Source organism: Apteryx mantelli, chromosome 3, assembly GCF_036417845.1.
Source record: "Apteryx mantelli isolate bAptMan1 chromosome 3, bAptMan1.hap1, whole genome shotgun sequence".
NCBI lineage: Eukaryota > Metazoa > Chordata > Aves > Apterygiformes > Apterygidae > Apteryx > Apteryx mantelli.
This window is the reverse complement of record NC_089980.1, coordinates 36,537,528-36,561,069: the sequence shown is the minus strand read 5'-3', so window position 1 is coordinate 36,561,069 and position 23,542 is coordinate 36,537,528. Positions and strand designations below refer to the sequence as shown.

The 23,542-nt window shown below is 38.4% G+C and overlaps 1 protein-coding gene and 1 long non-coding RNA gene across 3 annotated transcripts in view; one reads left to right on the top strand and one right to left on the bottom strand.

The window, feature by feature from the left end:
- Nucleotides 1-886: 886 nt before the first annotated feature.
- On the top strand, nucleotides 887-3,589 carry LOC106490463 (uncharacterized). The gene is made up of 3 exons (XR_001293614.1): nucleotides 887-942; nucleotides 2,724-2,809; nucleotides 3,578-3,589. It is a non-coding gene; the product is annotated as an uncharacterized lncRNA (long non-coding RNA).
- A 2,373-nt stretch (nucleotides 3,590-5,962) lies between these two features.
- The window catches only part of EML4 (EMAP like 4), a 167,255-nt gene continuing 149,675 nt past the window's right edge, over nucleotides 5,963-23,542 (bottom strand). For both annotated transcript variants that reach the window (XM_067293132.1, XM_067293133.1), the window contains 6 exons: nucleotides 20,902-20,990; nucleotides 19,559-19,656; nucleotides 14,808-14,895; nucleotides 13,354-13,452; nucleotides 9,344-9,474; nucleotides 5,963-8,746 (listed from right to left, as the gene is read on the bottom strand). In XM_067293132.1, coding sequence (XP_067149233.1) covers nucleotides 8,282-8,746; nucleotides 9,344-9,474; nucleotides 13,354-13,452; nucleotides 14,808-14,895; nucleotides 19,559-19,656; nucleotides 20,902-20,990 — 970 coding nt within the window. In that variant the 3' untranslated portion in view covers nucleotides 5,963-8,281. The remainder of the gene's footprint in view (nucleotides 8,747-9,343; nucleotides 9,475-13,353; nucleotides 13,453-14,807; nucleotides 14,896-19,558; nucleotides 19,657-20,901; nucleotides 20,991-23,542) is intronic.

Sequence of the window (23,542 nt, the reverse complement as noted above, 5' to 3'; positions counted from 1 at the left end):
AAACAAGGGTGCATTTTATTGTTGTTTAAATGCAGCTCTGCCCTGTAAATGGCTCTGAACTGGAATCCCTAGGGAACTTCCAGGGGTAAACTTCATGGATGGCCTTTGAAAGTTGGAGGAACAAGGGAAAATAAATATATCAGGTTAAAGATTACAAGAGTTTCGTGTTGGTCTAATAAAAAGCTTGTCCATTCCTTTGCGCATATGATTTTCATTCCCTTCATTTCTTGTACATTTCATTAAATACATATTTTACAAAGACACAGCATGACAGATCTGTAGTGAAAACGTGCACAGAGCACAACACCCCCAGGGCGAACTCTCCGTGCACACAACTTCCTGCAGATGTACCTAGTCTAAAACTCAGAAGCTGACTGCCATGATCTTCAGCGAGACAAGTCTCTAGACCCATTCTCAATTCAGCAAAAAGCTGGACTGTAAAGCAAGCCATTAAGAGCACTTCTCCCCAGCTACACCCCCCCCCCCCCCGGATCCTTTCTGCTCCCCATCGCAGAGTTACAATTTATTCCCACAAGACAATTCTGAGGAGATAGCTCATGCAATGGGGAGATATAGTTGGCAATAATTCAGGATTCAAAATAGGATACAACCCATAATTTCCATTTTCTTTCCTTCTAACACAGATAAAATGAAATGCCTTTTGTACCATCTGGGACCTTAAACAGACACAGTGGTCAGGCTCCAAAGATATGGGGGCAACACAGGAAGAAGCTTTCCAGCCATACCTGTGGCACACCATGTGACAACGCATCCCTTCACCCATTTCCAGTCAAATTTAAATTTGTGGGAGAATGAAAAAAACAAGGTTGTAAAAGAATTCTGAATATAAAATCTCTTCCCTTCCCCTCTTAGAAATTCATGGATTGTGATAGTCTGCATGCTGCTGCTAAGCTGAAAACACTCTGGGAGAAAGTAATCCAAGTAAGTGAATCTGTTCCAAGAATATCACAAACGTTGATAATGATGATATACTATAGCATAGTGCTCATAAAAATAGAGAGACCTTAATGGGATTCTATAATCCGTGGTGGACCAGAGAACATTCCACAGCTGCCTTTTGTCTTTTTTCTTTTTTTTCTTCTTCTTTTTTTTTTTAATATATGCATTTACAAATATACATAACCAATTCAATTTAGTCTCTAATTGCAACTTCAGGAAGATGACTTTTTGAAAGTTGAAGCTAAGCCAGAATTTTCAGATGACAAAAGGTCTATATGAGTTACAGCATTTCCCCTCTTTGATGGTTAGGGAGACAGAGACTGATTTAATTGCTGGAAATAACCTGGAATGTCATCATATCCTTAAGAGAAAAAAAAATTCTGAAATGTTATGTATAATTGAATAAAAATCTATCAGAGCAAGGGGCCTCTTCAGGGAAAGATGTTTCAGAGGCAGAACTCTAGGAAGGCCTCTGATAGAGTAATTGGGAAGAGAATTATTTGTGGAGTTTTTTTCCTCTAGAGAATTACTGATTCTTATTCAAAATACTCCAGCAGCGGAACTTAATGTATGCTTGTTTACACAAAATATAATGGAAGCAGATCCACATGGTCCTGGAAAAGGGTGGAATGGAAATCCATCCTGAAAAATCCTTTATGGGTAACCTTTTTTGAAAGTTTAAAGTGTTTCACATTTGCTTCTCTCCCAGCTGGCAGAAGACAAACACAAGATTGCCATTCACAAATTAGGAGATGTGCAATCATTAAAAATAAATTGTAACTTTTAACATAAGAAATCTAGTTTCACGTACATTCAGCTGACATTTAATTTCCATTTGCTAAACTTACCTCCTCTATATACAGAGCATTTGAGAGCTCTATTGCTCCCTCTTCTTTCACTGTTAAACTGAAAGCTAGAGGACTTTTTCTGCCTGCTTTGCTAAAGCCAAAGACTTTAGTTTTTTTCTTCCCCTGAGCTTTGGAAAGAGCCTCCAGGTCTCTTTGGTGCAGCAATAACACTACGTCTGTTCTAAACTCCTTTTACCTAAGACATAAATAGTTCCAATAGTTCCCAATTCTACTGTTAGTGTTCACACAATACCAAACACAGACCTTCATTTATACAGTGCAAAATACTAGGAGTGATTCCACTCACATACACGTTAGCTTTTGAAGCTGTATCCTTGTTTGTCTGATGCGGGCAGCCTTTATTATTTTCCTATAAGCAGCTACAGACACATAAGGAAGTGAAAAGGGCTTAAAAGAGACTGAAACGTTAAAAGGAAAACTTATTGCTGGAGCAGAAGAGTGCTGATCTTTTATTTGATAGAGTTGTGAAAAAAGAAAAAAAGAAAATAACTGGAATGACAAGGTAGTGTATTTAAGGGAAGTTTAAATTCTGAAACAGCAATTACAAGCAAATGTCAAAGGTCACTATAAGCAAGTGCTTTTGGACTGGAAGCATAATGATGTACACAGGATGAAGTGTGTATTGTGTGACAAGGAAGATTCTGCATAAAGTCAACTTGTTAAACAAGTGCTGCATGGCAAAAACATCAAACTGCTGAGACGTCACACAACAGGGGATATAGTATCTCAAGAACTATCTGGAGAACCTATTTTGGATGGCCATACAAAAAAGTCGTTCTAGAGATAATAACTTAAAAGGCATTTTCTTCATCAAAAAATAAAGTATGGCCAATTAAACTGTAATTTAGACAGCCTGTAAGAAATGATGAGAACAAGTGTTTTTTTTTTTTACAGCAATTCCAAAGAATCAAAGCATGGTGATTACTGTAAACAAAACAATGCAATACAGACAGACATACACAGAAGAGACTGCTAACAAGGTATGGACTTTTCTGACTTCCACTTGTGACTCACCTCATGAGACCAGTTATCTCATGAGAGCTAACAAGTGCCCAGAGGCCCCATGCTGAAGAGCTGGGCTCCAAAACCCTCCACTGAAATTACAAATACACACAAATCACTAAGATGTAGACTCTTTCCAGAACTAGTTTAAGTAGAACTTTTGGGAAGAAAACAAAGTTTTTAGAATTGTTTCTTAAAAAGAAAACCAGCAAAAGTCTCCAGAAACTTGCTGTTTCTTGAAATCACTGGTAATATCAGAACTTCTACCAGAAGAACTGAACACTTATGTAGATTTTTTCATACAGACAAGATCTAAGAGGGGGTAATCTGGGGAGGAAGGGTTGGAAAAAACTTCAAGTCACAAGTTCTCTAAATTATTCAGTGAAAATGCCCCTTACTTCTTCGTGCACTGCCTAAAGAGCAGTAACAGGAGATCCTTTTTTTTTTTTTTTCCTTTTTCAGTGGCAACACTAGTCCAACAGATAATCACAGCAACCACTAGCATCTCTCCTCAATGGCATGTTTCGCCCCCTCCTCCCTCCCTGGCGTTCCTGTAACATGTTTAGCATTGGCAGGAGGAACCCAAGCTTCCCAATCTCAAGATTCTCTGTGTTCATAGAGAGAAAAACCAATGCCTGTGCTCAGTTTAAGGTAACTGAGCAATGAAGCTAGCAGATCTCTGAAGGGGTTGTTTCACTGTCTGATAAAATGCCCTAGAACGGCGCTGAGGGAACATTAATTTTTAGAGAATGCGTCAGGCTGGGACTCCCGTCTCCTCAGCCTTGCTCCTCCTGAGGAAGACGGCAGCCAGGCACGCAGGGGAGGACATCAAGGACTCGAGGTGAGGAACACATCTCTGGTACAGCCATGGTCCCACAACTGCACATCCTAGTCCTGTTGCCTGAAACCGATTTTCTCGCCTTGCAGGTCATGCTGGAAACACCTTTCCAATGACTTTTTTCCCTTTGCTCCTAAACCTTCAGAATTCACTGCAGTGTGAAGCAATCACATGTCTCTTTCAAAGATTAAAAAAAAAAAAAAAAAGGCCTTGAGCAGCCATATCTTTTGATGCTTGTATATATCCACACAAATACAAAACCTCAGACATGCATTAAATACAAATGTGTACAGTGTCTGTTTTTCTAAACTGTATAATCCTACTGTATGCAGCTCTTCACTTTCAGTTGATTAAAGTATTAGTACATAAACATCTGTCAGAAATAAAGATTAGGCAATGGGCTTGGACTTGCACAGAAGGCAAGCAAGCAAGCAGCACAAATACCGCACAAGTAAAATCTATCTCGTGCAATATTAATCCTTTCATTGCCAGGAACCAACATTTTATTGGCATGAGGCAACAGAAGGGAGAATTTGTTGTTTGTTTGGCTCAGCCAAGCTTAAATTTCACATGGACATTCTACTTATTTATGTCCTGATTCAACTGAAATACTCCACTGAACTGAAAGAAATATAAGGGGGTGTAACAAATCTTGCAGGGGTGAAGAACAAAGCAGAAAACACAGTCTACGCTGAACAGTACATTGCAGTTGATGTAACATGGAAATTTAATTTTTGCATAATTTCAAGAAAGAAAAGTAAAACCAGAATCTACGTATTCTTGGGAACACTAAAAATAAGAGGCTGAAACTTAACATACATAATATGCAAAAACTATTACTTGTTATTTATAATGAGAATTACAGTAAAATCAAAACTAAGAAATGCTTGGTTCATGAATACCCATCCACATCTAATCCCAACCTCTTCTTCTCTTATTCTGGAATTTCTATGGGAAAAAGAAGAAGAAGAAGGGGGGGGGGGAAGTAGTAGTGGTCGTACCCTGAAGAGTGCTCTATGTAAAAAAAAAAAAGATTAATATCACTTCGCATGATATATTACATGTATCCATAAGCTTGGCAATTTCCACCATTCAAGTATTTTACTATGCTATCTAAAATAATTAATGTCGATTCTGAAACTAAAGTTTCAGTCATGTAAAATGGGATGTTGTTACAGTTTCATGCCTTCAACGGCACTTCCACCCTGCACTTCAGCTCCACAGGACAAATCCATCACTTCAACTACCTAAGCCAGCAGCAGACACCGCCCAAATAAAAGAATGGGCACCTGGAGCCACATCCTGGATCCGCCATGAGGGAGGCACAAAGACCAGATTTCTAGCTTACCTCCTCTTCAGGAAGATTCCTGTCTTCCTGACTCCTTCGTCCCAGGAGAACCAATAACAAAATCCTTATGCTGAATTTGGACAGAAATGGAGCAAAGCCCAGACCACTCTGCTGCACAGTCATCCCCAGTGCAAAGCAGTACATGATGCTGTAGGTTGTGCCATGCTGCTTCCAGAATGCCTTAAGACATCTACTTGTTACTCCAGTTAGAGCAACAACATTTTCCTGACAATTTGAAGTCACTGAGGTTTCCAGTCAAAAAAAAAAAAAAAAAAAAAAAAAAAAAGTAAAGAGGATAAACATAAGGTATTTGGCTACTCTGAAGGCTTCTTTTTCCTCTCCACCCCACCCTCCCCTTTTGTGAATGACAGAAACCAGCTGCAAGCAATGGAGGTGATTCAAATTTTTCATAAAGGACTGTGAGAATCTTTCACAAGGAATATATTAAGAAACTGAAGCATATTGTGACTTTCTGCATCTGCAACTGGACAGAGACCATTAAGAATGTGGAAGCACTGTGACATTCAAGGTGTTATATCCAAAATACACTCACACTTTTCATATGACTTCCCGTAGAAAGCTTCTGATAGAATCCAGGAAGGTGGACTGCAGTATGTATGAAGACAAATACCTATTTGTAATCCCGCGATTCCCATCAATAAGCTACAGTATGCTAATGATAGTAGGTAATTAATCAACATTGAAAAAGAGAGATGTCAGAAAACATTTCAAAAGTCAGTCAAGAACATTGTTTAGGAGTGCCAGGATTATTCATGATTTTGAACAAACTTATTTTTCATAAGTCTAGAGAGTTATCAAAAAAGCACAAGTTAAGCAAGATTCTTTTTTTCCTCTTCTAAAATCCTCCACATTCTGCAAATGCTAAGATGACATGCACTTTATATACAGAAAAAAGCAGCACAGATATGGAAAAAGACACTGCAGTTTATTATTTTGATTATTTTATTTTTTTAATCTTCAAAATTTTCTGCCTTGAGACAGGAATGCATGATAGATAGAAATGGCTCAAACATCTTCACATGAAACACTCTTAATCATAATTCATTCACAATTATTTTTCTAAAACATCTACAGTTACATAATCCCACCCATTTCCATCCATTATCACAGATTTAATTATTGTTAAACAGTAGTTGCCAGCAATTGAAAGCTGTAAGGCTTTTTGCGTATTAGTAGAGTCTTCTGAACTACAAACACAAGAATAGCACAACTATAACTCTCACTTTACATGGCAACCCCAGGTGACAGATGTTCCAAATGAAATGTGTTGCTTATGTGGAGTTCATAAAAATCAGAGAGAGCTCTGTGCCTCATTAGCTCTAAGATCCTTTTTCCTTTACTAAGATTATTTTCTAAACCTACAGCATATTCCTCATTTGGAACCATGTATTTGATGAGTCGATCTTTATCTTCCATTGCTATTATTTGGCAAATTTGCAAGTCAGGCATACTAGAACCCTCCAGTAAAACACTATGTACAGAGCACAGTTTAAACAGATGGTTGCTTGGAATCCATACCTCCCTTCATCAGAAGGGAACTACTTTGAGGTTTCTGGAACTGTTGTAAACAAGAGGATATTTTATATATATATGTGTGTATATATATATTTATATTTATATATTTTATATATAAATGTTCTAAATGTCCTTTGGGAGTCCATTTGTTTTTATTTTTCCAAATGATGACTAAATACCTGATCTGTAGCATTTCTCCTGAGAATATACTAGTAAGGGAATGACAGTTTTGATGCACTTTGGAATGGCACAATCACGTAAACGCTTGCACAATTAAGACTTATGAACTCATCCAAAGTTTCTAAACATGATATTCTAACTAAAAACTAAAATACCAGCACAATGCAGCAAGTTAAAAAAGAAAATTCTATGTAATCAAAATATAAACAAGTACATAGGAAATGGATATCTGTCAGTAAATCTATACCTTTTTAAAGTAGGAAACATATGCACTTAAGAAAAAACTGTAGCTATCTGACAAACTTCATTAAAAAAATTACTTTCCAAATGCATAACAAATGCCAAGATATCCCGTAACTGGCCAGGTATAGCCACATGAGAGCTACATGGCTTATAGCAACTCGGGGTTGGGGGAGGAAATCACGAAAATGATAGATCAACAAGTCTGAAAAAATCACATCATCTAAATTACTGTATGCTTGTATCACAACTGCTAAAGGAGCCAGAAAAAAAAGAAAAGAAAAAAAAGCAGTTTAATGATTCTTAGAGTTACCTCTCTCAAAAAAAAAATCAACTTAATACACTAATCCCAAGCACCAATTTAATAATTTAAGTTAACTGTATTTCTATTTCTCCTACTAGGGATGGAGCAAGTTCTGCTTGAAGGCTTAAAGTTTAACTCTAGAGCCCATCTGACTTTGCGTTCTTGCCACGTGTTCTCTGCCATTCACATTAAGTTCACTGTAAAGACTCTCTTAAGTTTCAGACTCTCTAGACAAGCAATTCTTTGAAGAGACAATTACAACCTACAACTCAAATCAACTTTCAGGTCATGAACAAGTGAAACACACCGGCATCTGGTTAGTCTTTTATTAAATAGTCTGTAAGAATGGAACAACCAACACCGTTCCTTGATAGGATTTGCTTTAGAAATAGCAGCACCTAGGGCAGACCAACTGTGAGCGTGTCCAGACTCCATTAGGAATTAGTAGTGTTAGAAAATTGCATATGTGTTAGGTCAAGAAGGCATTGATGCACATGGCATCATTACATTGTTTTTCCTCTCTCTTTCTCATTAAGAAAAAAACACAAGGAAAACAGCTCTACAAAGAGCTTTTCAGGTTTTTGTTTTCACACCTGGAAAAAAAGAGCATACTACTACTCAGCTGGAATCACTCAGTGCTTCTGCTTGGTTTTAGCTCTTTCAGGAAACACTTTCACATAGTTAAGGTGGTTTATTTCAGCTAATTTTTAGAGCTAACCTTTTTTCCAGTATACATTTCATGCCGCTTCCTGACTGCAATTTCAGAATTAAGATGAATCTATGATAATGTCCACTACTACCTTTGACCAGATCTTGACACAAACCATGAAGTTGGGCCCTTGAGATGGTTCCACATATTGAACTGAAGGTCAGACTAAAAATCTCACTGAAATTCAAAAGCTGGTGTGGTCATGAATCTCAGCTACTTTTCCCTATTTGAACCCTCACCCCTTAATGAAGTAACGCGCACCAAGGGAAAATAAAAGCCATCCAAGTTGGAAGCGTTAAGACACCGGTGAGTTATCCTGCTGCTCTTCAGTGACGGTAGATTCACTGTGCTCCTCACTTGTCTCGTTGGATGGTTCTTCATAGCACGGCTCTGCAGGATCCAGGCTGCTCCCATCACTTTGCTCCTCACTCTGCTCTTCACTGGCCTCCGCAGACTGCTCCAAGTTGCTCTCCAAGGAAGCTGGAGAGCTGCCAGTTACACTTTCATTTTGATTCATTTCATTAAAAGACTGTGGGAGAGGTGCAGGAGACTGTACAGCATTTTCACTGGCAGGGATGGGCACTTTAGTGGTACCAATTTCTACTACAATGTCATTTTGTGGTAGAGTTACCTTCTCCACAAGTTTCCATTGAATAATACTCATGTCTTTCCCTCCAGTTGAAATCAAGTGACCATCACTATGGGTAAAGCTGACATTTGTCACATGACTACTGTGAGCGCTGTATTTGTGGCTTGGGGCCTATTGAAATAAACAGGAAAATAAATCATACACTTGACTAGAAGAGCGCATGATACTGATATCTAAACAAACTACTAACATTTGTGTTTAGCCATTCAAGAGAGTCCTTTATTCACATAAGAGTACCATTTTATATTTGTTTTTTTCCCCCCAAATATCTTCTTTTCTTAAGGCAGAAAGATCTGCATGTGAAAAGTAAAAGACTTAACACAAAGGCCAGCCAACAGAAAGCATCAAGCCTCTGCTTCAGAACTAAAGGATAACTACTGCTACTTCATACATACATATATTTATGCATAAATATATGTATGTGCATATATATATATGATTATTTGTATGATTAAGAATTTTATATATATATATATATATATATATATATATACACACACACACACACACACACGTATACATATGATTCATACTTCCCCATATAAACTTCATGGGGAAACAATGCTTTTTTCTCTAGCTTTGCTCTCAGGGAAAAAATGTACCATTTGGCTACAAGGTTCCAGAATAACTGGGCTGGAAGCAGATGTCTGGCACAGAAGACTTTATGCAATGCATACAATCACATAGACTAGACTGGTCTAGACTTACCTTTGGCTTGGAACAGGGATACTGAAAGAGATGGACCTTACAAAAATCATCAGCCACTGCTATCACTTTTCGGTTATGGGATCTGACAAGGGCATTTATGTCTGTCCCATCTGATCCTTCAGGCCAAACTCCTAGGAGAGAACAGAACAGTTATATTTAGTGATGGTAGTTTTAAAAACTATTTAAAAGGCAATCCATAAACAAAAATAAAATCTATAAAGCCAAAGAAAAGGCAAGCATAGTAAAAGGTAAACAAAATATTCAACTGGAAAATCAAAAAGGTGTTGAATTGAGCTTCATAATTTTTTGCTAGTCTAGCGCCACTCCCTCCCGCAAAACCCCAAACTTCGGCCAGGACAGCCTCTCAGACTTGATAAGTTTCCTAATTGAAACCTCTGTCTTACTTTGCACAAATGTTTTAAAAGCTGATACTGAAGCATTGAACAAGCCGAGATACAGTACACTACATAGAGAATTCTTTTGTTTTTTAAAAATTCAGGGCAATTTTTAATATTTGCATGATGGGAAAAAGACAATTGATTGATGATACTTCGCACAGAAACCCAGCCTGTACATGTTTCATAGACAAAAATGCTGTCAAGTGCTTAAGTACAATTCAATATGCTTTTAAGTGAGAAGCATGACGCTGATATGTCTAGACAAAAGAATAACAACATTGCCTGGAGGAGAAACACTGAATAAATACAGGGCTGTAGTTCTAACAACAAATAAATAAAGGCATTAGATATTTCTGTAACAAAACTTGTGATTCACATCCGGGAGAAAAACTGAACAAAAGCTAAGCAAGGGGTTATAAGATGCTAATTTACACCAAAGTGTTTTTTTTTTTTTTTTTTAATAATTGAGACTTGTTTTTTTTGAATAACCAGCTATGCTATTTTCTCTTCTTTTTAATTTAAGAATAGAAAGACCAAGAGTCAAGATTGGGTCTCTTATTCTGTATCTTTGGGGTTCATGAATTCTTTTAGCAGTTCTAAATGTAAGACAACCCTTTGTTATAAGACAGCAGGATTTGCTTTCAATGTATGAGGTAAGCATGAGAAAACAAGGCATTAATGTGTCCAAGTATTTCGTGTTTAAGAACTTAAAAAAAAGAATATGAAGTAGTATAACTTGGTTATTAGGTATGACAGCAGCACCTCAGTTTTAATAAATTCTGCTAGCCAGAAGTAAGTCTCTCCAAAATAATCTGCTCCGAGAAAGATGTGGGAAATGTGCAGTAAATGAGGGAGTGACTTCAAGTGCTTGGGCTGAAGACTGATGATACTGCTAAGCCAACACAAAAATATTTACTACCAAAAAGGAGCAGTGCTACTCATCCCCACCATGCATTCCCATCCTCTTTCTTCTGCTGACAACAGGGCATGCCTGACCCCATGGACACGCTATCCATAGAGCAAAATTAGTAGAACAAGCAAATGTACACACTCAAAAGCCCCAAACCCATAAACTTAGCCCTCCCTCCTGCACATCCAAGTGAGCAGTCCTCTGCTTGTTTGGATCCCTGAGCCAGCTCACCAAAGGGTCAGTCTTGACTCTTCTTGACTTCTCCTTTGGGTAGTAGTAAACTGCTGGTTTGACTTAGTTGCTCTGTCTGATTTAACAGGAGAATACTTTGTCTGAGATCAAGCCATAATTTTAAGATTCTGGAAAGGGTGTCAGACTACTAGACAATATAAAATTAAAGCTTGATGGATCTTGGCTAGGAAGTTTACTTTTATATTTTCTAGATTAAATATATTCTCTCTGCCCCAAAATAACATCATATTATCTGCTGTATCTACTTTACTCCAAGGTCCCTCTGGCACTTTGAAGATTTTTAGAGCAGTTGAGACTAATTAAATTTAATCCAGAGTGGTTAGAGCGCATATTAATCTGGAAGGGAATGCAGACAGAATCAGCAGACATATCCACTGAAGAGCAGTTTAAAACAAGAAGTAAAAAAGGCTGGAAAGCCTCAGAATGGTGGTTATGGGAGCTGCTCATCTCTAGGCCAGACTGAAATCAGATGACAAGTCACCAGCAGTTTCTATTAAATGGTCGAAAGACAGAAATCAATGGTCTAAATGTTCACATCAAAGCTGATGAGACTGTTCCAGTCAACTCCTTGTAAGCGACGAACTGAACACAGAAATGGAATTATTTCTGCATTCCCACACCTAATCTCTTCAGATCAGGGATAAAGGACATTTCTAGAAAGCGCAGGGATTCAGAAAGCTGTTCCTCATATTCTACCTGTTCTATTACCAAATGCAGTGGTAAAATTTCAGTACCTATGAGGAAGACACCTTCTACCACATTCAAATTTTAGGTAGATTTCAAGTACTTGGTATAAAATGTTAAATGGCTTAAGACACTAGGCTATTCCAGAAGGAACATTCAGTACATTTGCTTTGCACAGCAGTGATGAAAATACTTTGTAAAGATCTTATAGTAGCATGGAACACAGCCTTGCTTTTTCACTTTCTCTGTTTTCTGTTGAATATTCTAATATCCCATTTGAAAAAGCCATTTATGTTACAGTCTTCATTATTTTGGTCTTAGCTCCACAGCAGCACAGAAAGTTAGGAAATGAATACTGCAGACAGATATCCTTAATCAGTCTAGCCTTACATGCACAAGACACTAGGAGGAAACAGCCAACTCCTCTCATTTTCACCAAGACAGACTGAATAAAAAAGCACATATAGAACCCAGTTTGATTCAGGAGCCAGTATTCTCAAAGAAACAACAAACAACAATATTCAGCTCCACAAACAGTATGTTCCGATTAATTTCTTCCACCTACCTCAAACTCCAAACAACTCAGAAAAATATTTTCACAGTTAATCAACCAGTCAGCATCCTCCCCTGACCCCACCTATTTTCCCTGCTCTGCCACAGATCTTTGGTACCCAGGGAGAAAGGAAAGTAGGCTGGCTATAAAGGCCAGACTGCCTTCTACCCCATTAATATACCATACAAGAGCATCACTGCTGGTACCAAACCAACCACAATCCTTTAAAACTATTTGCTCATTAAGGATTTGATAGTCCAAGAATATACATGACAGTTGTGAGAGGCTACATAAAACACTCAGATTTATCTGATCTTCTACCCTACACATAAACTGATACTCGAAGTTGAACTCCTAGTAGCTGTGAAGAAAAGGCTTATAGATCTAACCCTCACCTCTCTGAAGAATTTAGTGATTTACTTCTACTTGCTTTTGATGTTTCCTACAATGTGAAGAACTACGGAAGGCATCTGATATCAGCGGCGAAAGCAAAGCATTCAGCATCCAGCTCACATGAGTTGGTTTACGACACTGACAGACTGAACAATACTTTTCAACTCCTCACAGAGAGGCTCCTAATTTAAGGCCAACAGAGCTGCTCTAGGCAAAAGTAGTTTGAACTATTTGGCCACAGTCTCGAACGGCAGTATTAAAGTCACATCTGTCAGCTTTGTAATTTTTTGTACACTTTTAATTTTTTTTAAATAAACCACTAGGCAAAGAATCTGTTTACTCTTAAAAGCACTTTTACTCTTTAGAAGCAGTGTATATTACTAACTGCTTACTGCAGGTCTCAAGGTGCTGTCATGCTTTTAAGTCATGAACTATATCCTATACTCACATCTTTACTAATTGCTAGATCTGCTCCTATCCTGAAACCAGGAAGCAAGGAGAATGTGTGTATACCATATGAGCAATTCAAAATATCAGCTTTTTGGTTCAAAGCCCCCAGAATCGATAGACTAAAATGACAGCAGAAAAAATCAAACCACGACCTTCAAGATTAAACAGAAATCAAGTATACACTGTCTACGGAGCATACTCATACCCAGTGCTCTATATCACAGACAAGTATTGTGGTCAGTCTCTTGGTTTGACATCTCAGCACCATTATCACTAATTATTAACAGCATATTTCTAATGACAAATTGAAGCAAAATAAATAACAAAAGCACAGCCTGAATAGTTTAAAAGCAAGTTAAATGATGCTTACCAAACACCTGAAAGCCTAGCACACAAGTGTATGTTGTCCAATCTATATCCTTACAGTCAGAACGATTCCTGATTAGCTTACAGCCACTTGGAATGTCCCCTTTAAAAAAAGTGAATGACAAGTTATGACATATAACTTCAGATTTAAAAACATGCTCTTTAAAGATGCTATGGCTAATGGAGACAGTAATAAAAAGCATCTTAAGAGTCTAGAATCATACTGTAGAGGCAAAGATAGACCCACACTATGTTATACTCTAGGTCCTTTATCAAATTCCAAATATTTGAATCTTCACTTGGTACCCAAGAGCCACATTTACTTCTCATTTCCCTTTCCAGTGTACCCCAGTACACTGTTTCAACATACCTCAAAAACACCTCCCTGTAGTTTGGGTCCCCTGCTACCTGATCTACAAAATGTTTTAATAGGTTCTGTAGTAGCAGAATTTATCCTTCTTACCACCTCCATCAATATGCCAAAATCCAATCAATCATTCAGGAAGCTCTGCTTTTAACAACAGTGAGAAACTATTGCCACAGGAGCCTTAAATTGCTTTTCCAATTCTAACTAGGAAAGGAATGATTATTTTCCCAAAGAACGTCCATCTTTCTATATACCAGTTGAGTGCTCATGGATCACAGCTCTTTGCTTCCCTACGTAGGCAATTATAATCACCAACATGTTCTTTTGGCAGATTCAAATACTGAACTATCCAGAGTTGAAATGTAAGTTGCAATCAGGCAGAAAGGACATGTTAAGGTGCCAGATATATTAAAGTACTCAGTATCAGTGGCTCTTCTTGCCTGTACAGGACCAGAACCTACAACCCTTGTGTTCCAGTTAAAACCATAGGAAGACAAGAATAAAATAATAGTTTAAAAATACACTCATTTGCACTATGGAAATTGAACTTGTGACAAAACTAGTACGTATTACAGTTAAATTCATATTTGAACATATTAAAAAAAGACAAGTAAACATGAAAATACTATTGCCATTAACTGATGCAAGTAGTAGTATTCTTTGGTCAGTTTTCAACACTACCAGCTAAGATAAAGTTAAAACAAACAAACAACAATAAAAAAAGAACAGTGGCACAGACTCACTGGTTTTATTCCCCCAAAATAACTGGTTTTGTTGGCACTAAACAAACAACTGTATAAATTATTTTCAATCTACAAAACTTTCAGGCTAACATCAAAACCTAATGCCACTTGTTCTGTAAATTCTAAGCTGTTAACCTGATTTATGACCTTGTAGAGAAGTAAGCTATATTTGGCATTGCCATTAGGTAATACGCAGCTCTGAGTAACATCAAGATATCAGGTTACAAAAGTTCAAATTAGTTCCTTTGTCAGTAAGCATTTTGTGCAGTCTTGATCAAACCTATTCTTCTATATGTTCTGATAGCCAATACATATTTCTGTTTCCAGTATATTTAATTTGATACTTACAGTATAATATTTCATAGTCTCCTGAGTTTGACATTATATACTTGTTGTCTGGGGACCAGTCAAGGTGTGTAATATAGCTGGAATGTCCCTAAAGAAGAATGCAACAACACCAATATGAAATGTATGTTTTAATCACAACAGAAACAAAAATTGTGCCCACAGATGTGACAATTAACATCCAAAAAAGTATCCCCCTGCACCCTGCCAGATCTGCACTTCCCTTGTGCTCCTTGTGCTCAAGGATACCCTCACAAGCTTTTCAAAAGCCTCTGCTATTTGCCTTACACCACACATGTTAATGCCAGCTACAGGGGTTTTTCCCTATACACACAGGATCATCACTGTAATAATAAAAACACTTTGGCCTGCTCACATATTTATCACCATCACTAGCACACTGAGTCCTAAGCAGCTACCTTTCTGCTATATTTGATGGAGAAGCTAAATGCATCTGTTTAGAGAGTTTTTCCTATGCATGAATTTTTTTTGTTTGATAAGCATAGTACTAAGAATGATATGAAAGCCTCCAGGGAAGCTGTAATTTTGTAAAAAGAATAAGTTATTTATCCATAGAAGGGGGAATAGGAAATGAGTAAACGTAGCTTCTGTTTTACTCTTTTTTCTCTCCTCCAATCACCCATTTCTTCTTACTGCTTCTCCCTCCCTAATAAGATCACCCATTTTTTGCTTCCTAATCATTCTGCCAGGCATCTTTTGATGCCACCCTCATGACTGACAGCTTCCAATTCATCTCCTTTCCCCTCCCAGCACGTGATACGAAGGCAGGGTCTCCAGAGCCACGCTGGGTGCCTCGGTCCTGCCTGCGTCACGTAGGACCGTGCTGGAGCACGGGCTGCCCTGGGCCTCCTATGACGGGGCTTCCAGCAGCCACACTACCCATCGCTGACTTTTTGACAGCCAACTGCAACAGAGGCCGTTTGCCTCCAGAATTACGTGTAAAAATATAGTCATCTCCATTCCCCTGTCACCATGCCTTCTGTAAGGGATTTCAGAAATGCTTAGGGGAAAAAAAAATAATAACCCTTAAGATTTATTTTTCTTAGGAATTAGTCTCTGCTTCTAGCAGAGGAACTGCATATTGACATACCTACTTTGCAGTCAAGGGTAGGATATATGATATTAACATGCCAACTTGTTATTTTGAAGAAAAAAAACAACGTAGGATTGGCTAGAATTTTTTCTCTTATTTTCCAAGCCTTAAAATTTGCAAGCTAACTCCAACATGGAAAAGAATTGGTCAGTCATTTACAAAATCCTGCCAGACATTTGGCAGCTGTTAAAATTCCTAGGGGAGGTGGGGGAGTGAACAAAGCAATTGGCCAGGGGGCTCCATGCTGGAAAATCCCTTCAAGCAAGCAATCACTAAATGATGAATCGGAACATAACAGTGTCATAATATTTTAAATAGCACAATCTTATTTTCTATTAAAATCTTTCTTCAATAGCTATCACAGATAAAGCAACATTTTATTCTTTCCTTCTGTGTACCTTTATATACAATGAACATAATTACTCATGTTATCATTGGCTATTAAAACTATCTGACTAAATGGAAACCATCTCCTTCATTGGTAATGTTTACCCGTTTCAGACTTAAGTGGTACAAGGGTTGAAATGTCCACAGCTTATGGGATGGGCACACTGATTATTTCAGGTTTAGCCTAATAGTGTGGCTTTTATCCCACAGCAAGCTCAGTAGATGCACAGCCCTTGCTGTCTCAGTGATGTAAGGCAAACACGACCAGGGCCAGTTACCCCAGAGCTGCTGATACCCTGGAAGTTCATAACCTAGCCCATACCTTCAGATTGCTGTCTGCATATCTGAAGCCCTCAAAACAGCTGCATGAGCCAAAATGGTTGTTTCAGCTAATCGGAAATTCTTTCTGATCACAACCAACACCATCGCTCACCACGGAAACAGGCTTAGAAGTTAGCCTATTTCATGCAACAGAAAACCTGATCACGACTGAAAAGTTATTTATACATAGTAGTGCGATCAGCTTATACCCAATGTGATGCTGGTCTAGTAAATAAAATATTTCTAAAAGGATTCAAGTAATGTTTTCAAGTTGGAGGAAATAACCAGAGGTTGACTACCAGAAGGACTGAGTCATCCTACTTGGACGTCACTCGCTGGGCTACTGAATGACCGAAGAATGCCAAAAGGACACGGTGCCAGAGCACAAACACCTGACCAGGAAAGAGCTCAAGGTCTCAAACATACCAAGGTGTCTCCCTGCTTAATATCAAGCTGGTATCAGCCCACAAGCGTGCTGGCAGCCAGCACAGAGGAATACAGGGTGTGTGAAACTCGATCACCAGCCTCGCTACTCAGCCCAGCGAATTAATACACTGCTGCATTCTGCACAAACTGAAAGGGTCAGAGAAGCTCAGCTCAGAGAGAAACCAGGTTGCTAATTTTGGCTTCCTCATGCAATCACTCACATTAAAAAAAACAAAAACAAAAAAAACCCACCCTGCTTTGAAGCCCTAACCCTTCTGTCTGAGTATAACAACATTCACTTCTCCCATCCCTTTTTGAACCCTTTTCTTTCCCCACTATCAAGATGGGGGGAACAGACAGACAGACACAGATGCCTAAATAGAAGCTAAATACTTTAAAATGTCTGGGGGTGTATGAGGAGGAAAAGGACAAGGAAGGAGAGAAACACATTACAGTGGGGTGATAATCTTTTGTTTCAGTGCAGATTCTCCCTACTTAGTACACTGAAAACTGGTTATTGATTCATCTTCCAAGCTACTAGTAGCTTTGGAATTACGAGATCACTTATTATTACACATTTATTGTGTAAATAAGATGTCTGCAAACAAACTGCATTTCTGCATCCTGTTCAGGAGAAATGGTTCTTAGTTTGTTCTGCTTTTAACGGCTCCCTCCAGGTAACAGTGATTAGAACAGAGAACAAAGTAGGGGTCAACACATCAGTCAGTGCTGGTTTAAATTATAACATGTTCTCTCCTGAACAGAATACGTACACTATACAGAAATAATGATCTCATACATCTTGAAAGAGCTCACACAGACCTTGAAGTAGGGTGAGCTGAATATTAAATATGTCTTGGCTCTCGGACTGGCCTTCCTGGGCAGACCTGATTTCTCATCCCACATTCACCTAGTGATCACTGGGCTGTCTGCTGACCCCAGTGCCACCAAAACCATCGGCCACCTCCTGCCCGCTGGTTCAACAAGCCGAGTCCGTGGAAGGAGGTGGAAGAGGAAGGAGAGCCAGAGTCAACGTGGCAGCTCCGAGGCCACCGGCCCCGGCTCAGCACGGTGTGGCGGGATGGCCGGCCATGCAGCAAAGCCCACCTTGTTGGGGACGTGCTCCTTCCAGCCGCTGCAGTTGAAGCCCATCTATTCTCCCTCACTGCCCCCTTCCCACCAGGGCCACCCTTCCCCCTCGGCCCCCCAACACCACCCGTCTCCTCTCAGTCGCAGCAGCCTCCCCTTCCCACTCGCACTGGCTACCCCGTGCTATGTCGCTCGCGGAGCACACGTTGCAGGGGCCAGCCCTCCTCCGGGGCCAACCCCCGCTGCACGGGGGCAAACCCCACTTTCGCTGGGGTTTTGCTGCCTGCTGCGGCTGGGCCCAGGCCGCAAGTTCAAGCGGCACCATCTAGATGGCCCAGTGCGTGCACCTTTCCTCGGCTCAACGCCCCGACGAGCAGAAATCCCTCAAAGATACCGTACTCATCGCTAACAGGCTCACTAACGCCTGTTCATTTTCGCCCCATAGTTTCCGCTGCAAAGCCTATGTCAAAGGCCGAGAAATTCTAGTAGACAATCTCATCTGGGGACACAATTCAGGTTTATGGTCTTTCCCAGTATTTTCAAATTAACAAAGCAGTTTGAGAAGTGTTCTTATTTTTAAAGAAATGCAATTGGTTACAAATACATTAGAAGTGTTTCAATCAGGGGATGCTTCCTTAAAAAAAATTCGTATTTGAAATATGAATCTATTTTTATAATATCACTTGCAAATCCCATTGAGGCTCAGATGTTCTTTATGTGAAACCAAGAGACAGCTGAACTTTAGGCCAGGATATTAGACAACATTAAGCAAAATAGAAAAACTGCGTCATTTCTTGAAATTGATATTTTTAACACTGGGGAAACCTCATACAAATGTAAGCACTAATATAAACTCCGCTACTTGTGTTGCACTTGCTTTTACTTACACTGGGCTAGAAATTAATTCTTGAAAGGTAGCATATCCCCAATTTCCAAATTTTTAATAACAATGGCAGCTTAAAATAGTGCATACTTGCAACCTCCAAAATTACATCTCCTAATGAAATCCCACCATCAGCATTATGCTGGTCCAAGAAGTACTTACCAATAGAGTGAAAATAACCTCAAAACAACTGTAATATTTTCCCAGAAAGATTTTCAGCATATAGATACACAATGTCTTTTGCATCTTACTGCTAATTTCCTATTTCAGACAAAGTTTGAGAAATCATTCGTATTTGACGCAAAAGGGTTCACCTAACAACTAGCAGTTCTGAAACCAATCAGACTGAAGTTTAAAATCTACAAAATCCTTAGGGGAGCCAGGGGGGAAAAATCACAAAAGGTCTAACCAAACTAAAAATGGAAAGCATCAACCTAGAGAGAGATATTTTCTTTTCACTTCACCTGCTTAAAATCTTAGTGTGCGTATAATTAAAATGCAAGAATTGCTGATTATTTTTGCTTCAAAACTTACAGTGCATTTTCCATATCTGCTATATTTTCTTCCATTTTCTGTTACTACGTAGAGGTAAATAAAGTTGTCATGGGATCCAACGGCAAGTAAGGTGCCATCTATAATACAAGATCAAAATATTTGATATAGATTAACAGAATATGTGTTTTCTAAAATTTAATGAATCAGATTTATCACTAAGGCAATAGTCTCAAGCTATTGTTCATGAACTGTATTTAAAGATACATAGCTGATTATGTTGTTTTTCAGTTTGTATCATTTTACTTTGTGGGTATGCTTTTTGGGCAAGTTCTTTCACCTCTACTCTTTTTAAGCAAGTGCCCAATGGACAGGGTAGTGGATTATAAATCCTCAGATTGCACTGATTTCTGGAAATATTTGACAGCAGGCAGGCAGACCAGAGTTTTCTGAATTACAAAAAAATGCAGAACAGCATTTACTCTCCAGTCAGTTTTTTTTTTTTTTTTTTTTTAAAAGGATTGCTTATAAACCAATACTAAATAAGATCTAAACAACAGTAACTGGAGCATTTAGACATGACTAGCAGTTTTCTAACCCTTGCTGTCTCTAAAAGGTTCATGGCCCAGAGTTGCCTTGAACCATGACCAAACGCCTCTGTAGTGTTAATGAACATCAGCGCTCTGAACTAAATTGCTACACTTGGCAGGTGTGGCAGCAGCAGAGCCATGTTTTGCCCACTGACATGACATTTCATCCAAAAGCAAACAAGAAACAGATTTATGAGATTCTTATTCCATTGAGTTTTAACAGTGAGGACTCAGCCTTTGATGATTTGTCATGTCTGAAGAGGAGACTCAATACTGGCTTGTAGGCCACGTAGTCCCATAGCAAATACTTTATAGTGAACAGCTCCGCGTTTCAGACAGACCTGAACTTAATTTTATGGTTTTATAGTAATAAAGTTTGAAAATTAACTAAAAAAAAAAAATTAAAATATTACTGAAAGCTATTTATAGACTATTAGAGCAAACTGAAAATTAATAGCTCTCCCTTCTCTGTTAACCTGCCAGCTAGTTAGTTGAGAATTATTACTTTTTCTGGGAGCAGAGTTAACATTTGTTATAACAGCATAGATCAACATAAAGGAAAGGCTGAGATAGGTGACTAACATTTGCAGTTACAAAACTAAGATTTAGCATACACAAATCTGTAACAAAGTATTTAGGTAGATATTAATGATTTTAAACCAATTTTTTCAAAGCTCTACCTTTCCTGGTAACTGGCAGTAATTTGGCATGGGTAAATACAGCTTAACTGAAAATATTTCATTTATCAGAAATTAAAATATGCAATCATTCTGAATGTATGAGAAGTCTGCCTACCTACTGAGTAGCGCATCACTGAGAGCTGTTCATTGCCATCAGTGTGTATTGAAACCAGATCCCTTGTTTCTGCATCCAAAACAAACCACCTAGAAAGAGGAGAATTCCAATGAGTACCATTTCCACTACACAAAAAAAAGCAAGAAAAAGAGCAGTAATCATTGCCTTCCTTCTTGTTCTCATGCTAGCCTTTCAAGGGTGAACATCTGTCTTTAATACATTGCTTTTTTGGTTCACAAAGTGATATAAGTTTCAGTGAAGAATAGATAGGAATCGTATATACAGCCTTTTTTTAATTATTCTTTAACACTGTAATAATCAACAAAATGTCTACTGGATGATAAACACACCACCAGATAGCTAATATGACTGCAACTTATCATCCTGAAGCCTAAAGGCTACAGCTGAAGTTTGAATTTACAACTTCTACCCTATTTTGAAAAACGGCTTTGATTTATAAACTAATCTTTCCATTTGTATGAAGCAAAGTTGAAAAAAAATAGTGGGAGTAGGAAGGAGTGAAAAGCATTTCTGTACTCATTTTAAAACACAAAGTCTATTCTACTTGGTATTTTTGTCAATTCTTTCCATTTCTATCAATAATTTTCTCAAAGTAAGATGGAACAACCATTTATTGAAATCTGACTGTTTGTCACCTAGCATTTTTTCTATTTCCTGCTTGGATGATTTATATAACTAAGGTAATTAATTGCATACAGCGATTTTGTATTATTAGTTTAAGAGCAACTTCTATGCTGCAATATTAGTTATGAATCCAGAATAAATAACTCTAGAGCAGTTATACAAAACTGCTCTGGCAGGATATGAATAATTTATAGAGTAAAAAAAAAGTTTTCTAGTTTGGAGTAGTTAAAAAGTAATTAGGAATAAGAAATCCATTTGAGAATTTTTATTGTAAGCCTGCAGAAATGATCTGAAATGACAAAGCTCAAAAGACAAAACACCACCTAAAACATACACTATTTTTTAACAGTAATTTGGCCAGCTCCGGTACAAAGTAATGTAGTAGCAATTCACATTTGCACACTTAACACAGATACACAGCAACAAGCATGACACTTATATGAAGGGAGGAAAAGGTTCTCTGCTTAGTTTAGAAGCATTAGACTCTTGACTTGAAGGTAAATAGACCCAGAACAAGGAAAGTAAATTAGTTTCTAACCCAGCATCGAGCATGCAGGGTTTCAATTTCACTCGGAGATCTCAAGAGATGTTGTAGGATAAAGGCACTTGGATTCCCAATTTCTAACTCCAGAAAGCTAACTCCAGCCCTCCAAAAGCTATCATGTGTTGTGAGCCCATAGAAAGCACTCAACTCTAAGGGCACAGATAGTGCAGCACAAAAAGCTCAGTACACCGAAATAGCCACAGACAGCAGATCGGGCAGGATCAGCAAACTGAGCCTTTTGCAATGGTTTTGATACCCATGTAGCTCCCATTAATAGAATGAACATTAGCAAACACAGAAAATGAAAATTTAGTAAAAAATAGTATATATGCATATCATGAAAACACAAGATGTTGACATGGCTAAACCCATTAAAGCTGCCCTCAGAATTTCATTTCTTCAGTTTGAAGTTCTGATTTCCCAACTATGTTCACGTGCTAAGGCTACAATTCTGTATCTAATGGCAAATAATGAATTCACATACTGTGGAAATGAGTAAGCCATTTCCACCCACTGTGTAACACATAGATATCTAATATTCAACTTAATGGAACAAGCATATTGCTAAAACTAAGACCATCTATTCCAAAACAAACTTATATAACTTAAAATAAACTCCAGGAACAACAATACACATAACTCAGCTCTAGAGGTGGAACAGAGATCCTAGCTCTCACTGATCCCATGTCTGAAAGCCAGATATCTGGAAAATGGCCTGGTCCCAATGGCTTAAAACCAATTTGTGGTTAGAGGACCACATGAAAGAAATAAATTAAACAATACACACACACAAAAAAACCCCCCACAGCTCAACATGCCACTGACTGCTAAATAATCTGTGTGCAAGACAGATGGAACCACTGGAAAACAGCTAATATGTTTTCACTGAACAGCAATAGAAACCAGTCTCAGTATTTCTGCACTGTAATCTAAGAAGTGGACCTTTGATTACTTCCAATCTACACACTGAAACTTTGTAGGTTACCTGAATGCATTAGAAAATATAAATTGCTATTCAGTTATCCAAATCCTGCCTGCTTGTTTTTGCTAAATGTTACTTTCTTATATCTGTCTGATATGGCAGGTAGGGGTGCAGATGTTTACAAAATAAGGGTGGGTGGGGGCAGAAGGGAAGAGAGAAGAGAGGGCAGCTACACCGCTTTGCTACCATTGAAAGAAAAACTATTACTCCATCACAACAGCAAAATTGCTCTGAAAGTACATCTGATGGAACTACAATGGAAATGTAAAGAAAGCACATACAGTCATTGAGTTAAAGTCATCTTATTTTTGAGAAACATGAGAAGCTGCTCTGAAAGTCAATGCACTACTGCATCATTCCTTTTTTTATGTTTTTCTGATCCAGCAGAGCCAACAGCACTCCTTGTCGCTGCAGCCCAGGCTGGCGATGGACCTCGTGTGCCTGAGCAGCAGCACAGGAGTGAGGAAAAC